The 14,980-nt window shown below is 38.0% G+C and overlaps 1 protein-coding gene across 1 annotated transcript; it reads left to right on the top strand.

Moving 5' to 3' along the window:
• The first annotated feature begins 1,892 nt into the window (after positions 1-1,892).
• Positions 1,893-13,119, top strand: LOC113087377 (uncharacterized). The gene is made up of 10 exons (XM_026255577.1): positions 1,893-2,496; positions 2,920-3,204; positions 3,316-3,931; positions 4,038-4,306; positions 4,409-4,695; positions 5,056-5,067; positions 11,139-11,445; positions 11,557-12,172; positions 12,279-12,547; positions 12,650-13,119. Exons 1-10 carry the CDS (start codon positions 2,049-2,051, stop codon positions 12,946-12,948), a joined length of 3,408 nt encoding a protein of 1,135 aa, XP_026111362.1. The 5' UTR covers positions 1,893-2,048; the 3' UTR covers positions 12,949-13,119.
• Positions 13,120-14,980: the final 1,861 nt, after the last annotated feature.

Genomic DNA, 14,980 nt, shown 5'->3' with positions numbered 1-14,980 from the left:
CCTACAGATTCGGCTAGGTATACATCTGCGCTAAAATATCAGAATCAGAATCATCAGAATGAGCTTTATTGCCAGGTATGTTAACACATACGAGGAATTTGTTTTCGTGACAGAAGCTCCGCAGTACAACAGAATGACAGAGACAGAACATAAAACACATAATAAAAGAATGAAAAATACAAATAAGTAGATAGTGAATGACAATATACAAATGACAATTGTAGGCAGGTATATTACAAAATGCAGTTATGTATGTACATGTATATTATGTGCAAAATTAAAGTGTATACTAAGTGTGTGTGTTAAATAAATAAAGTGTATGTGTATATAAATATAAAGTGTAGTGTGTTCGCAGTTATTATCAGCTGTTCATAAGATGGATTGCCTGAGGGAAGAAACTGGTCCTGTGTCTGGTCGTTTAGTGCTCAGTGCTCTGTAGCGTCGACCAGATGGCAACAGTTCAAAGAGGGAGTGTGCTGGATGTGAGGGGTCCAGAGTGATTTTGACAGCCCTTTTTCTCACTCTGGATAAGTAAGTATCCAGATATCAAGGTGAAGTATCAAGGTGAAGGTCATCATAGCTCGCCTAGTATAGACCCAGGCACCCAGCTCTCAACCCAACTTTGAGAATAGATTAACGGCGATATTTTTTAATCCCCCAATAAGAGTCTCTCGTTAACGCAGCACGTAACGCCGATAACGGCCCACCACTAATATATATTTATATATATATGTGTGTGTGTGTGTGTATATTTTATATGTGTGTGTGTATGAATTATTTTACATTACAATATTTTAGGTGGAATTCGAGGAAACTGAGATCACATACATTCAATATTTACACAGTCAAAATGACTGATGCAAAATGCATGCTATACAAGATCATATTGAAGAAAAAAAAATTACACATTAAGACTTTGCCTTTGAAATTAAACCATTCATTCATTAAAGGGTTAAATGTGCTTTTATAGAGTGAGATTGCATAAAGTTCAGAACTTCAAAAACAGAAACATAGACTTTGCAGCAGCTCCAGCTCGCCTAATTGAAACGCTTGGCATATCAGAGGCACTTACCAGCTACTTCACTGAATAAAACAATTAAATGTTGTAAATAAGTATGATATATGATTCTTTTGCATGGAAACACAAACCTTGTTCTGTGTCTGGAAAGAGATAGTCCGGTTCAGAGCTCTTGACGTGGTTCGCAGCCAGAGAGAAAACAAAACTGAACCGCAAAATCGCGACTCTGACCCGAATTGGCATGTTTCTGCAATGCAAAATTAACGCATTAAATAAATATACTAAGGCACTGAAGCCGATGAAATAGTTAAAGTCAGTCCTGAGGGGAGTTTCTGATGAAAGCAGGACGGAGAAAGACAGTGAGCGGATAATGAAGGAATATAATTTGGAACAAATCAGTCCCAATTAAGGTAAAGTTAGACAGAATGACCATAAGTGGAGTATCTAGAGTCTTAAGTACACAAAAAATGGCTTAATATCTAAACAGTCTTGTACTTACAGTAGCCTTACAAATTCATTCAGTGAAGGATTCGTCCGACTGATTCAGATTCAAACCATGCAATCATGAAACATTAAAATTAACTGTTTAACTTAAATGAATCATTTTTTGATGGTAAAACTGCATTCAAGCATAGTAACGTTAAATGTGAAATAAACGCGATATGAAGTATAGTTGAAAACCGCTATTAAAAATAATTATTAATTTTCTGAGCTAATGAGCCAAAGCGAAAATGCTGACGTTGGTAAACAATCCGTTTCCGTGGCAATTGGAACGAGACGCGTCACTGTTTCATGACGTCACAGACCCAGTCAGTATAAAAGGACTCGCCCTGGCCGAATATTTTTAGTTGAGTGATGTTCGCAACAGAGACGTTTGTCTGAGTGAACTCTGCGAAAACAAACCTAGCAACACTTGTACAAACACCAGTCCGTATAGATCGAGATATATTTAATCTGTACAGACAGTGTGTATCAGATAACATTACAGTTCAAACTGACATTACCAGATACGGATTACTTCTCTGTCAGTATGAGAACCACAGACACAATGTCCACAGACGTGAGAGAGGTGCTTCTGGAGGTTTACGTCAATGACGCCTTCTACTTCGGTGACAGCTACTGGGCATCAGATGATAAAGATGTGCAGCTGGAGTTTGAGATCACCGATGACATCTACGACCTTATCAGCAGCAGTGCATCTCGAGAGTTAGATGTGCAGCTGGAGGTTGTGACAGTGGATCATGTCTCAGGCAGATACTGCAGTCCAGGAGAGATGTGTGTGCAGCTGGAGGTTAACTCTAGTGACAACATCTCAGTCTGTGAAGTGAAAGATTTGCAGCTGGAGATGAACAGGAACGACATCATCTCAGAGCTGAAGAGTCCTACACTGGTCTCTGAAGATCTGAGCGACCCAGCAGGACCTTCAGTGGAAGAGGCCAATGATCAGGGTGGCCTGGATGCTGAGAACAGTCCAACAGGTGAAGACATGCATATGTCTTATTCATGTTTATTTGTGTTGTTAGAGATGTTTCTAATAGTAAATTATTATATGTTAGCTGTGACAAAGACCTATAATGTTTTCCTACACCTCGTTGAGCTCTCAAGCTACAACCTCCAGATTTGTCAGTGACCGTTAGGCTGATTTGAATTTTGGTTGCTATATTTTTTCTAAATTATCTGACTTATGGAATTCCTGTAGCCGGCTTCCAAATGCTGATAGATTTCCATTTAGCGCTGAAAACTTTTGAAAGTAATGCCTTGTTTAGATTTCAACCACTCTCTCGATCTATCTGCTAAAAATAGTGGGGTTTGAAAGGTTTTTCAAACTTCAAGCTTTTAAAAGTTTTTTTTTTTAACTCTCAGACAAGGCTTATCTAGTTTGTTTACTTCTTTTTTTTCAGGACTCACTGTCTGGGAGATAACCAGGAAAATGGGGGCAATCTTCCAGCAGATTTGTGCAGTTTTCCAGACAAAAATGCCAGAAACTGTTGGGCAACCTGAATTGGATCTTCCCGATCCAAAGGAATCGTTTGTTCCAGATCCAAGTGCTCCCAAGCCAGAACCTGAAATGGATCTGTTAGATACCGAGCAATCGTGTATCCATGAACCTGAATTGGATCTCGTGGTTCCTTCTGAACCTAAACTGGATCTGGTTGATCCAGAGGAAGCATGTGCCAGCCCAAAAGGTGAAAAGATGCAAATAGAAATGTCTTCTTACAATTTGGACTAATTAATCATGTTTAATCTGGTGAGAGATGTTTCTAATGCCACATTGTATGTTTTTCTTCTTTTGTCAGAAACTACCAAAGCCACGAAGAATAAGAAAGTTCTTGGCTTCGTTGTAACAAAGAGAGTAGAATATGCTACAGTGAGGAATACGAAAAAAACCTTCCTCCAGAACGACAGATCGAACTCAGCATGGCCTGAGATGGATCTGAATGTTCGTGAACCAAAACCTATTGAGGATTTGGTTGCTCCTCCTAAATGGGATCTGGTTGATGCAGTGGAACTGTACACCCCGAGTCCTGGCGTTCCTGAGCCGGACTCTGAGGAGGATCTGGATGATCCTCTTGAACGTGAATGGGATAAGGACTCGATGGAATTATATGCCCCGGGTTCAAGTGTCCCTGAGCCAGACGCTGAAGAGGATCTGGTTGATTCAGTGGAATTGTACCTCCCGGGTCCAAGCGTTCTCAAGCCACGACCTGAATGGGATCTGGCTACTCCAGTGGATTTGGGTGCACCAAGTCCAAGCGTTCTTGAGCCAGAGTCTACAGTGTTATCTGAACTTGCAAGTTTGGAAAACTACGTCCCTTTAAACATGCTCCAACTAGAGGATCGTTTGAAGCAGTGTACACTGCTCAAACAAAGCCATGTCACCAATGTCTGGCCCAGGATCTTCATCGGAGATGAGTAAGTCTGCAACACGATTGTATTTCTCTCATTGTTCTGTCATTTATTCTACAACGTAAATAGTTTTATATAAAAGACTAACCAAGGCTGTTGTGTTCTTGTGCAGAGAGGCTGCAACAGACCGAGATATGCTGCAGGAGATGTGCATCACTCACATTCTGAACGCTGCAGCGCCCAAAAAGGACTTGAACTACTTCTTGGGAAAATCTTATGTTGAAGATCTAGAAGGAACAGTCAATACAGGGTCCAGATATTACAGAGGCTTGCACATCAATTATTACAGCTTGCCTACAACGGACAGACACTGTTCTGACATCAGCAAGTGCTTCATGCCAGCTGCAAAATTCATTGACAAGGCCATGAATAAGCCAGGAAGTAAGGGCTGACACAAACACACTCCATATCTTGTCTATTATCAAGTGTGTTATAGTCTATTAATGAGTTTTTTTGACCATATTTCTTTTTTTGTTTCCTCAGGTAAGGTGTTGATTTGCTGCAAGCAGGGTGTCGACCACTCTGCGACTCTGTTTCTGGCATATCTGATGATCTGCCATGACATGATGGTGGAGGATGCCATTGATGACGTCATAAAGTCGAGACGCATCCAGCCCTCCAGAGACTTCCTGAAGGAGCTGATGCTCCTCAATGCTGACCTTGTGAACAAGCGAAAACTAAAGCTAGAGGACATAAAAAAAGGCAAAAAGAGGAGAAAATGGCAGCTAAAAAAGAAGTGTAGAGATATACTAAAAGATATAAAAGAAAATGTGCACATATAGAAATGTCAATAAAATGAATGGATAATGTCCTGATAATGAGCTGCTTTGTTTTGTAATGTATTTGTTTTTTACAGTGCAAATAAATATCTGTACTGATCGATATAATAGATAGGATAGATATAATCCTATCAGCAGTGTATTTTATGTATTTTATTTATGTACTTTAATGAATTGCTTACAGTGCAAATGAATAAGTGCACCGATAAAAAAAACTAAATAGAGGCATTGTTAGATGCCACTGTTTCATGATATAATTGCTATGCAAAGATTTGATTTAAAAAAAATATTTCAGTATCATAGCTATTAAACTATATGTTGTTATGATTTGAAATTTGTATTTTCCCTTAGAATGATCTCAAAGTAAAAAGATGAGCTAAAGTCTGATTTTGTGGTGCTGTGCTTTAAAATGATTTTTGACAGTAGTCAGTGCTGAGCACTGTAAGGTTAACCCTGCCTGGTTTAAATGTTTGAAAATGATTAACAGCTGAAAACATTCATTGGAAATTTAGAAAAGTGATCAAATGTAATCAGTTACATTACTTTAATAAAGTAGTTGAAATAGTTAGATAACTTTTTTTTTAGCTAAGGAGCTTTTATTTATCCACCTTATTTTTGCAATGTGGAAGTTGTTTTCCGTGAAGGTGTGGGATTTCCGGTTCATTCACAGCTTTACATAAATAACAAAAAATAAAGTGCAGAAAATGGTAGATGTGTTTGGCCCAAAAACAAGTGTTTAGGATTACGAGAATACATTAAAATAATATAAGAAATACCAGTTTCCTTAGTATCATTATATCGCTCTTGAAATCCCTAGGCTTTCCAACATGTGGCGTTTCGAGCTCTTCTAAAAAGTTAAAGAGTCACACAGATGGGAAATCAAAAATTACCTGTATTACAGTGTATGATGTAGCTGTCCATCAGTGTAAACAATGTGCAAAGTAATTCAACCAAAAAGTACACGATTTATAAAGTTATTGGCTTCTAAAGTAAGGAGTCGACTCTGAATCGCTGAAACGAGTCGTTATAGAGTTCAAATCTTTTGCCCATCTCTATGTACGTCACTAGGAACACTTTGCATAATAATCTCCGCCTACCACCTTGGGACCTGCCTGTCAACAGTCACCAGTTTGACACATTTTTTTTTTAAGTTTAAATTCTTTTACTTTGATGACGGGTTTTTAGAACCACGTTTCACGCCGAGGCATAAGTGCAAAAGTTGAATAAGTCTGTCTTATCGTGTGTTGTATTGAAAAGCAATAGAAACGCTAAACTGTTGATTGCAAGCTGCGGCTGTACAATGTAAAAATCTATAAGAGCCAAGTAAACTCAAAAATCAGACTGGTGCCTGATGAAGAGCTCTTGAAATAAAAACAAGAAAATAAAGTTAATTTTTAAGACAACTACTCACCTCATTCCAGTTCCCCACTGTCCATTCGGACCTACATGGTACATCTCGGTTGGAAGGTGTCACAGGTTTAGGTTTGAGCAGCTGCTTGCTGTCCCAAGGGTGAAGAACCCGCTCCTCTCCGGCCACAGTCCGCACACACAGAACTGTGCGCTTTTTCACTCCGTTTGGACCGCATGTAGCTGAGCATGTCTGCCATCCTCCCACCCACCACCTGATGTATATATACATTGATCAAAAGTCAAAGTAAAGACATTTCTGAAGCATCATGTGACACTGAACGCTGGAGTAATGATGCTGAAAATTCAGCTTTGCATCACAGGAATAAATTACATTTTTAAATAAATTGCAATAAAAAAAGTTTCATAATTTATAATTCATAATTTTCCTCTTGGCAGGTCTTCCAGTCAGTTCTATCAAACCTTTACAATTAATCCAGAACGAGGCAGCAAGATACATTTTTAATGAGCCAAAAAGAATACACGTCACACCTCTGTTTATCAGTTTGCACTGGCTTCCAATAGCTGCTCGCATAAAATTCAAGGCATTGATGTTTGCCTTCAAAACCACCACTGACATCAAAATCAATCCTGCTATAATGAGCTCAAAAGTTTAAAGCAGCAGACGAGCATGTACTTGGAATATAAAGACGATAATATAGTTATCTTTATACTTTTCATTCTTGGTGTGAACAAGGCGTAATACCCAAAGAAGAAAAACACCTAAAATAATTAATTGGTATTTTTACCATGCAAACATCAAATAGTATTTAGGCAATAATCTATAATCCAAAACTCACGCTGTTTTCCAACTGATTAAACAGAGCAAACAACAACTAAACACTTGTGTCAGGAATCCAAACGCCTCTAATGCTGGCTAATAAAAGTGGGGCTTTTATGAATGTGAACCAACAGACTATAAAATTGTAAGCAGCCACATGTAAGAAGTTTTATGTTAATGAACAGACCTCGACCCGCCGCAGCGTGCATTAACACAGTATCTTGGCTCAGATGTTCAACTGAACAAAGGAGGCTTTTATTTCTCAAGTCACTTTACATTTGTGTAGCCAGTTGTGTAGCCAGTTGTGTTTATTCAAATAGTCCTTGAGGAAGAACTAAATTTAATAAACTAGACTTGATTACTACGATGCTAGGATGTTCGGGTTCAGGCTCATTTGATGATAATAGGAAATGTTTCTTGAAGAGTAAATCAGCATATTAGTATGATTTCTGAAGGATCACATGACTGAAGACTGGAGTAATGATGCTGAAAATTCAGCTTTGCATCACAGGAATAAATCTCATGTTAAAATATATTAAAATAGAAAACCCTTACTGTATTTTAACTAGACTTTGCATCTTTGGTGAGCATAAGAGACATATTTCAAAAACATTAAAAACCTCTCTAAAGGAGGGATGTTTTCTGGCACACGGCTTCGTGTTGCAAATGCTATAGATCATCATCACCAAAATGTACAAGAAAAGACAGAGAAGGTGGAGGGATTGAAATTGAGGAAATTCACAAGTGGTTACTTAAAAACCAAAAATGGAGTGGTTTTAGGATGCCATCAATTTATGACAACATACCAAATAGTTTGTAAAAGAGTTACAAGAGTGCCCTCTATATGTATTCTCCTGGTAGTACAGCAGATAACTTCCCTACGATCACACACTCACCAGAGATTCACCACTGACACACATAATAAACACGCAGTATTGCATAGCAGGCACGTGCAGAAGGGGGGGGGGGGGCGTTGGGTGCTTGAGCACCTGCCCCTTTGCCCTTTGGTGCCCAAAGTGCTCTTTTGTCAAAGCAAAATTTCCTCTAATTTATTTTTTATTTTGTAATAACGTTTCCTTTTGAGAATGCCTGTTCATGCACAATCTAAATATTAGTAAAATTTTGAATAATAATTTAGCCGTCAATAAGATGACCAACATGATGACCTTTGACCTGACGACGACGACCTCCTCATCCAACCGGGACAATTTGTCACGCCGCAGCGCATTTTTTAATTGTCAGAGGATATTTTCATTACCGCGGAAGCTGGTAAGTGGTGTTTCATTCTCAGCGAAGTGATTTTGACATGTATTTACTTATTATTATTTTACAAGAACGACGTGATGTGAGAACATGCAGATATGTTGTTTATATTGCGGTGTGTAGCCTGTAGAGTAACGTTAGCGTGCTGTTTGAGGGAGAAACGTTTCACAGGCATCGAGGGGCAGAGGCGTCATGCCCATTCAAAGATTTCTGAGCCAAGTTGATTTTAAATGCAGCTTCCAAACGACAAAAAAAAAAAAAAACAGCAGAATAATATTTTTTATATATTTGATATAATCACACTGTTGTGATTAGATCGTTCAGTGCACAGCATCAGCTGCTAAATTCAAATCTGTGTTCGCTGGCTGGCGCTGAGCCAGAGACGTTCTAACAACGCTTCATGATGATAACCAATCAAGGGTTCTGTTGCGCGAATGCAATTGCCAATCGGATACGTGCAGAAGAGTCATCATGAAACGCGGTGTTTTTGTTCACTTGCTCGCTGACTGAATTATTTAGCGAATTCTTTCTTCAGAGAGAGAGAGAGAGAAAAAACTAAAAACAATCCTGATGTGCATAATATAATATAAAGTGCTTCAGTGATTTTAATGGGAGTTTTTGAGAGTGCCTGGACTGAATGTAAATGTTATTTGATAATGTAAATGTTCTTTACTCTCTGCAAAATGAAAGAGTTAAAATAAGTAACTTACAATATTGTTATTAAAATTTACATTAAATGCAAATTCAGTCGTATTAAAAATATTTTATGGCATGATATGGCACTTAAGTAAAAAGTCGGGGTTTTATGTGTAGTTAATAGATTACACTACCTTTCCATTTACTGATCAAATAACAATCTATAAAGGTGCAAAACGCGTTTACTTACACGTTTGAGAATCGAGATATTTCCTGATATATTAAGCATGTTTGGAATTGTTTTGAATAAAAAGGAAAAATAAATAAAACATAAGCCTATATAAGTTATACAGTGCTTTCATAGCATGACTCAGTTGTTTATTGTTTTGTATCAATATTTAAGGTGGACTTATTGATTAGGTGCAAGAGTAGTAGTGATGGTTAAAATAATAGATTGATAATGAAATAGTAGATTGTGCCTTGTTCCTAGATGGACAGAGACTGGAAAGTAATAGATCAGATGAGGAGATGGAGATAGAGGAAGAAAAAAAGGCAAATGTAGACTTTTTTACTTTTAAACTTAAAATTGTCTCTTCTAATCTTTTTCTTTTTCAAAACTGCATCACAGCATTCGCTGCCGTATCAATACATAATCATCCATATCAATACGCAAATTGGCAAGGAATGCATCACAATATATTGCTGTATTGATATTTTGAACCGCGCTTTTTAAAGCCTTGTTCCATGTGCCCCTTTTATACTTTGAGCACCTGCCCCTCCAAAGGTCTCTGCACGGCCCTGCAACAGTATACAAGTCTCAGTTAGTCTGACATACCAGTTTTTCCCCAGAAAAAGATACAAATAGAATAAGAACATTTTAGTAATAAAACATGCTTGAATAAAACATTTGCAAGATTTTTCAATGCATGTTTTCAATGCAATGAGTTTTTGTTGCATTGCGCTTGACGGATGCGTTTGACCGCTGCAAGTTCATAACGTAACGTTAAATATGAAAATGATCCACTATAAACAAACACACAGTACTGTCTTGAACACAGAAGATTTTAGGCATCACTTGAAATGAAAATAGCCTACTGTGGTGTGTGTGTGTGAGAAAGAGAGAGAGAGAGTTTGTAAGTGAGCGCGCGCTAATGCGTCAACATCAAACACGCGTTTTGTGGGAATGACCCTTCATTATGCATTTTTTTATTTAAAACTGTTATAAATTAAATTACTTTAAACAAAAATGATTGACAAACATTAGAAATAACTTTGTTTCAAAATGTATTTGGTATCGAACAAATCAGTCCAAATTAAGGTAACTTTAGACAGAAAAGACCATAAGTCTTGTACTTACAGTAGCCTTACAAGTTCATTCAGTCATGAAACATGAAAATGAACTGTTTAACTTAAATTAATATTTTTTTACATTTACATTACATTTACATTTATTCATTTGGCAGACGCTTTTATCCAGAGCGACTTACAAAAGACCTTTTTTGATGGTAAAACTGCATTCAAACATAGTAACGTCAAATGTGATTTTTTTTCATGCTGTGTCGCTGGAGATGGATCGCAGCAAATGCGGACATAAACGCGATATGAAATATAGTTGAAACCCGCTATTAAAAATAATTATTTATTTTCTGAGCTAATGAGCCAAAGCGAAAATGCTGACGTTGGTAAACAATCCGTTTCCATGGCAATTGGAACGAGACGCGTCACTGTTTCATGACGTCACAGACCCAGTCAGTATAAAAGGACTCGCCCTGGCCGAATATTTTTAGTTGAGTGATGTTCGCAACAGAGACGTTTGTCTGAGTGAACTCTGTGAAAACAAACCTAGCAACACTTGTACAAACGCCAGTCCTTATAGATCGAGATATATTTAATCTGTACAGACAGTGTGTATCAGATAACATTACAGTTCAAACTGACAGGTGAACAGGTGAAGACATGCATATGTCTTATTCATGTTTATTTGTGTTGTTAGAGATGTTTCTAATAGTAAATTATTATATGTTAGCTGTGACAAAGACCTATAATGTTTTCCTACACCTCGTTGAGCTCTCAAGCTACAACCTCCAGATTTGTCAGTGACCGTTAGGCTGATTTGAATTTTGGTTGCTATATTTTTTCTAAATTATCTGACGTATGGAATTCCTGTAGCCGGCTTCCAAACGCTGATAGATTTCCATTTAGCGCTGAAAACTTTTGAAAGTAATGCCTTGTTTAGATTTCAACCACTCTCTCGATCTATCTGCTAAAAATAGTGGGGTTTGAAAGGTTTTTCAAACTTCAAGCTTTTAAAAGTTTTTTTTTTAACTCTCAGACAAGGCTTATCTAGTTTGTTTTCTTCTTTTTTTCAGGACTCACTGTCTGGGAGATAACCAGGAAAATGGGGGCAATCTTCCAGCAGATTTGTGCAGTTTTCCAGGCAAAAATGCCGGAAACTGTTGGGCAACGTGAAGTGGATCTTCCCGATCCTAAGGAATCGTTTGTTCCAGATCCAAGTGCTCTCAAACCAGAACCTGAAATGGATCTGTTAGATACCGAGCAATCGTGTATCCCTGAACCTGAAGTGGATCTCGTGGTTCCTTCTGAACCTAAACTGGATCTGGTTGATCCAGAGGAAGCATGTGCCAGCCCAAAAGGTGAAAAGATGCAAATAGAAATGTCTTCTTACAATTTGGACTAATTAATCATGTTTAATCTGGTGAGAGATGTTTCTAATGCCACATTGTATGTTTTTCTTCTTTTGTCAGAAACTACCAAAGCCAAGAAGAATAAGAAAGTTCTTGGCTTCGTTGTAACTAAGAGAGTAGAATATGCTACAGTGAGGAATACGAAAAAAACCTTCCTCCAGAACGACAGATCGAACTCAGCATGGCCTGAGATGGATCTGAATGTTCGTGAACCAAAACCTATTGAGGATTTGGTTGCTCCTCCTAAATGGGATCTGGTTGATGCAGTGGAACTGTACACCCCGAGTCCTGGCGTTCCTGAGCCGGACTCTGAGGAGGATCTGGATGATCCTCTTGAACGTGAATGGGATAAGGACTCGATGGAATTATATGCCCCGGGTTCAAGTGTCCCTGAGCCAGACGCTGAAGAGGATCTGGTTGATTCAGTGGAATTGTACCTCCCGGGTCCAAGCGTTCTCAAGCCACGACCTGAATGGGATCTGGCTACTCCAGTGGATTTGAGTGCACCAAGTCCAAGCGTTCTTGAGCCAGAGTCTACAGTGTTATCTGAACTTGCAAGTTTGGAAAACTACGTCCCTTTAAACATGCTCCAACTAGAGGATCGTTTGAAGCAGTGTACACTGCTCAGACAAAGACATGTCACCAATGTCTGGCCCAGGGTCTTCATCGGAGATGAGTAAGTCTGCAACACGATTGTATTTCTCTCATTGTTCTGTCATTTATTCTACAACGTAAATAGTTTTATATAAAAGACTAACCAAGGCTGTTGTGTTCTTGTGCAGAGAGGCTGCAACAGACCGAGATATGCTGCAGGAGATGTGCATCACTCACATTCTGAACGCTGCAGCGCCCAAAAAGGACTTGAACTACTTCTTGGGAAAATCTTATGTTGAAGATCTAGAAGGAACAGTCAATACAGGGTCCAGATATTACAGAGGCTTGCACATCAATTATTACAGCTTGCCTACAACGGACAGACACTGTTCTGACATCAGCAAGTGCTTCATGCCAGCTGCAAAATTCATTGACAAGGCCGTGAATAAGCCAGGAAGTAAGGGCTGACACAAACACACTTCATATCTTGTCTATTATCAAGTGTGTTATAGTCTATTAATGAGTTTTTTTGACCATATTTCTTTTTTTGTTTCCTCAGGTAAGGTGTTGATTTGCTGCAAGCAGGGTGTCGACCACTCTGCGACTCTGTTTCTGGCATATCTGATGATCTGCCATGACATGATGGTGGAGGATGCCATTGATGACGTCATAAAGTCGAGACGCATCCAGCCCTCCAGAGACTTCCTGAAGGAGCTGATGCTCCTCAATGCTGACCTTGTGAACAAGCGAAAACTAAAGCTAGAGGACATAAAAAAAGGCAAAAAAAGGAGAAAATGGCAGCTAAAAAAGAAGTGTAGAGATTTACTAAAAGATATAAAAGAAAATGTGCACATATAGAAATGTCAATAAAATGAATGGATAATGTCCTGATAATGAGCTGCTTTGTTTTGTAATGTATTTGTTTTTTACAGTGCAAATAAATATCTGTACTGATCGATATAATAGATAGGATAGATATAATCCTATCAGCAGTGTATTTTATTTATGTACTTTAATGAATTGCTTACAGTGCAAATGAATAAGTGCACAGATAAAAAAACTAAATAGAGGCATTGTTAGATGCCAGTGTTTCATGATATAATTGCTATGCAAAGATTTGATTTAAAAAAATATTTCAGTATCATAGCTATTAAACTATATGTTGTTATGATTTGAAATTTGTATTTTCCCTTAGAATGATCTCAAAGTAAAAAGATGAGCTAAAGTCTGATTTCGTGGTGCTGTGCTTTAAAATGATTTTTGACAGTAGTCAGTGCTGAGCACTGTAAGGTTAACCCTGCCTGGTTTAAATGTTTGAAAATGATTAACAGCTGAAAACATTTATTGGAAATTTAGAAAAGTGATCAAATGTAATCAGTTACATTAGTTTAATAAAGTAGTTGAAATAGTTAGATAATTTCTTTAGTTAAGGAGCTTTTATTTATCCACCTTATTTTTGCAATGTGGAAGTTGTTTTCCGTGAAGGTGTGGGATTTCCGGTTCATTCACAGCTTTACATAAATAACAGAAAATAAAATGCAGAAAATGGTAGATGTGTTTGCCTTTAAAACAAGTGTTTAGGATTACGAGAATACATTAAAATAATATGAGAAATACCAGTTTCCTTAGTATCATTATATCGCTCTTGAAAACCCTAGGCGTTCCCAACATGTGGCGTTTCGAGCTCTTCTAAAAAGTTAATCAATCATTTTGTGAAGCAATTGGTTCAGTTGATTCAAAGTTTTATAGGTTATTTTCTCCCATCAACTGTTTAACACATTTTTTTTTTGTTTAAATTCTTTTACTTTGATGACGGGTTTTTAGAACCACGTTTCACGCACGAGGCATAAGTGCAATAGTTGAATAAGTCTGTCTTATCGTGTGTTGTATTGAAAAGCAATAGAAACGCTAAACTGTTGATTGCAAGCTGCGGCTGTACAATGTAAAAATCTATAAGAGTCAAGTGAACTCTTGACCTTTGTAGTTAAGTCTGTAAAACACTCGTCTCTCTGCTGAATTCAGGTCCCTCTTATGTCGCCTGTCAGTGAAGTGATGTGAGATTGAGATGAGATTATCTTCCCATTCCAGTCCACTTTTTCAGGATGATCCACATAAAACAGACTGGTGCCTGATGAAGAGCTCTTGAAATAAAAACAAGAAAATAAAGTTAATTTTTAAGACAACTACTCACCTCATTCCAGTTCCCCACTGTCCATTCGGACCTACATGGTACATCTCGGTTGGAAGGTGTCACAGGTTTAGGTTTGAGCAGCTGCTTGCTGTCCCCAGGGTGAAGAACCCGCTCCTCTCCGGCCACAGTCCGCACACACAGAACTGTGCGCTTTTTCACTCCGTTTGGACCGCATGTAGCTGAGCATGTCTGCCATCCTCCCACCCACCACCTGATGTATATATACATTGATCAAAAGTCAAAGTAAAGACATTTCTGAAACATCATGTGACACTGAACGCTGGAGTAATGATGCTGAAAATTCAGCTTTGCATCACAGGAATAAATTACATTTTTAAATAATTTGCAATAAAAAAAGTTTCATAATTTATAATTCATAATTTTCCTCTTGGCAGGTCTTCCAGTCAGTTCTATCAAACCTTTACAATTAATCCAGAACGCGGCAGCAAGATACATTTTTAATGAGCCAAAAAGAATAAACGTCACACCTCTGTTTATCAGTTTGCACTGGCTTCCAATAGCTGCTCGCATAAAATTCAAGGCATTGATGTTTGCCTTCAAAACCACCACTGACATCAAAATCAATCCTGCTATAATGAGCTCAAAAGTTTAAAGCAGCAGACGAGCATGTACTTGGAATATAAAGACGATAATATAGTTATCTTTATACTTTTCATTCTTGGTGTGAACAAGGCGTTA

This window comes from Carassius auratus, chromosome 5 (genome assembly GCF_003368295.1).
Source record: "Carassius auratus strain Wakin chromosome 5, ASM336829v1, whole genome shotgun sequence".
NCBI classification, from domain to species: Eukaryota; Metazoa; Chordata; class Actinopteri; order Cypriniformes; family Cyprinidae; genus Carassius; species Carassius auratus.
This window is presented reverse-complemented; position numbering and strand designations above follow the sequence as displayed.